Here is a 2,738-nt window from a genome sequence, read left to right as displayed (position 1 = left end):
TTAGACTGTTTATCTGGCAATGCTCAAGTAAAAAAAAGGAGGGAATGGTGCTCCGACCACTGGCTGACGCTGTAGGTCTGGGGCTTGTGACGTTTCAGAACCTGTCTGTAATGCAGAAATAGGAAGATAACATTGTGATCTGCAAAGCCGAGTGGCGGGAGACGTATGCGTCAGTGATATTTCCATGAGTCCAAGATGTTTCCCCTTCTTGTCAGACATATTGTCCACGTATTGTTGAAATGAAGGCAGAACACTGTCGAGTCTGTCACCAACCATGAACACTGGGACCTCTGATATCTACCCTGCATATTGTTATCACTGTTAGCTCGGCCTCCCCGAGGAGGGCGGATATCTCTCTCTGTATTGGCTCTGAGGTTTTCTTCCATCTAACTATTAATTTGCTTTTACTTTCTTATAAAATGAAAAAAGCAACAGAGAGAAAATCACATACAATTCTCATATACAGTTTATAAACTGTATACAGAGAGAGAAGAGAGGGCTTTCACTTCAGTTTTGGGGATTTTGAATTCAGTGAAAATGTTCGTATATCAGTTTTAGTCAGTCCACAGTCAATCTACAGTATGTTGGACTCACAGGAGCCAGGCTGCAGTATCTGAAGAGTGACAATGACTTTCATTGCTTTTCTAAACCAGGGGTAAAACAGTGCATAGATCAAAGGGTTTAGAAAAGAGTTAAAATAGAAGAGAAAGGTCACAAATAATCCAGATGGAGTATTGAGCATACTGTCAGCAGCAAGAGTGACACAATAATATGGGCAGAAACATATTAGAAACACAAGTACAAGAACACCAAGAGTCCTGGCTGCTTTCAGCTCAGATTTCCTTGTTGGATTTACTGAACGCTGAAGTGTAGCAGCTGTGATGTGAGAGCGCATGGCACGAGCCTGAGACACAGCCACAACAAATACTCTCATGTACAGAAAAATGATGATAGTAACTGGAACAATAAAGGTCAACACAAGGTCAAAAGCTCCTGTAATATAGTCAACGACAACCACACATTCTCCGTAGCAGGAAATATGACTGTCTGGTTGACTCAGGTCATCCTTTGAAAGGAGAATGCCGTACAAAAAAGACCAGAACCAACACAGACAAACAGAGAGTTCAGTTCTTCTCACAGTGATTCTGGTGGGGTAATGCAGAGCGTCACAAATAGCCACATAGCGGTCGGCTGATATGAGCATCATGTCTCCTATTGAGGCACAGGTTATGGTGTATGCTATTACACTAGAGAAAGAACACATGAGGTCACCAGCAACCCAGCAGGATGTTTTTAGGTGGATCACGCCCGGGATCAGCACGAGGCCCACAAGAAAGTCTGACACAGCCAGAGAGAGGAGGAGGATGTTGGTGGGGGTGTGGAGCTGCCTCGAGGGAAAGAGAAAAGAGTCGATAATCCAACAAGTCCTCATATCTAAATGACAAAATGTTGTTTCATTTCAGTGCCTTCAAAAACAATCAAGGAAAAAGGTTTTCTTTGCTGATCTGCCGCAGCAACAGACCTTTTTCACAGCAGATATTTTGACCTGTCATAGTAGGAAAAGAACAGGTGTTACAGTACTAACATTACTGTTGTCATTATTCCCAGTAAAACATAACAGCGAGACATCACCAGCATGCACAATACCAGGACCCTGAAACTGAAGCACCTAAATGGAATTCAGCCATCATTCATTTTATGTTTTACACCTTTGTTTTTCCGACTGTGACATGTCAAAATATCTTCTGTGGTTCCATTGTTAAGGTCTGGCTCATCTTAGGCAATAAGACTTTACAGTCGAACAGTTAACAGTTAAGAAAAGCCACAGAGTGTCAGAAACCATCTGACACTGTATGTTTTATACTTACAGTTGACATACCACTCGATTTCTAACTCAGTACATCACAGTCATATATAAACCTAAGCCACTATACACACTGAATATACTGCATACTGCCATGTATACATGCATATACTGTACATATCCACATACATCATGTATATAAAGCACCCTGTTACATTAATCATTCAATATTTCTTCCAGCATGATCACACCCTGCACCATTATACTATGTAGCTCAATTCTTCTTGGATCTCAGTGTTCATAGTTGTAAAACTTAAACTGTGGGTTCTGCTGAGACATGAAACTTTACCTGAAGTGGGAGACTGAGATGATGACAAGCAGGTTGAGAGCTACAGTGAGCACAGAGATGGAGGGCAGCAGAATATTCAGGAGCACAGCTTCAGACCAGGGAAGTGTCGGCTTCTTGCAGGAGATGTTGAGGAGTTGTGGAAAACAGAACTCCGCTCCGTCCTGGGTCTCCATCATGAGAGAGAGGAGGAGGAGGAGGAGGAGGAGGAGAAGCTGCAGCTCTGGCAGCTTTCTGCCCAGAACTCTCTGTCATACAGCTGCTTTATCTCTTTCTACCATGGTCTCCATCCCTCCCCTCCTCTCTCACTGTCTCTGTTGGACACTGATGTCCTTCCTCCCTCGCTCTACACATCCCACCATCATCTTCATCACTTGTTCTGCCACCCTTTTTCTCTCTCTCTCTCTCTCTCTCTCTCTCTCATACACTTTCTGTTATTCTACACATTTTTTCTTAATCATTGTACATATCCCCCCTTAAGTTTTCTGCCTTTCTGTCCATCTTCCTTCCTGCTTGTATTTATAACTATAATGTAAATACTAACTGCACTTACAGTACACTGATCACCTTTGAGTTTGGGAAGGGCCC

At 42.8% G+C, this 2,738-nt stretch overlaps 1 protein-coding gene across 1 annotated transcript; it reads right to left on the bottom strand.

Moving 5' to 3' along the window:
• Positions 1-574: 574 nt before the first annotated feature.
• Positions 575-2,329, bottom strand: LOC139292811 (trace amine-associated receptor 13c-like). Its single transcript, XM_070915200.1, has 2 exons — positions 2,154-2,329; positions 575-1,388 (listed from the first exon to the last, which is right to left on the bottom strand). Exons 1-2 carry the CDS (start codon positions 2,327-2,329, stop codon positions 575-577), a joined length of 990 nt encoding a protein of 329 aa, XP_070771301.1.
• Positions 2,330-2,738: the final 409 nt, after the last annotated feature.

Source organism: Enoplosus armatus, chromosome 11 (assembly GCF_043641665.1).
Source record: "Enoplosus armatus isolate fEnoArm2 chromosome 11, fEnoArm2.hap1, whole genome shotgun sequence".
NCBI lineage: Eukaryota > Metazoa > Chordata > Actinopteri > Centrarchiformes > Enoplosidae > Enoplosus > Enoplosus armatus.
Note: the sequence above shows the minus strand (reverse complement) of the source record. Positions and strands in the feature narration are given on the sequence as shown.

What these genes read in the sequence shown, in the direction of transcription:
- LOC139292811 (XM_070915200.1), bottom strand. Translation starts at nt 2,329, where the DNA reads ATGATGGAGACCCAGGACGGAGCGGAGTTCTGTTTTCCACAACTCCTC. An exon ending in ATCTCAGTCTCCCACTTCAG is followed by an intron (nt 1,389 to 2,153) that starts GTAAAGTTTCAT and finishes CTTTCCCTCGAG; the next exon opens with GCAGCTCCACACCCCCACCA.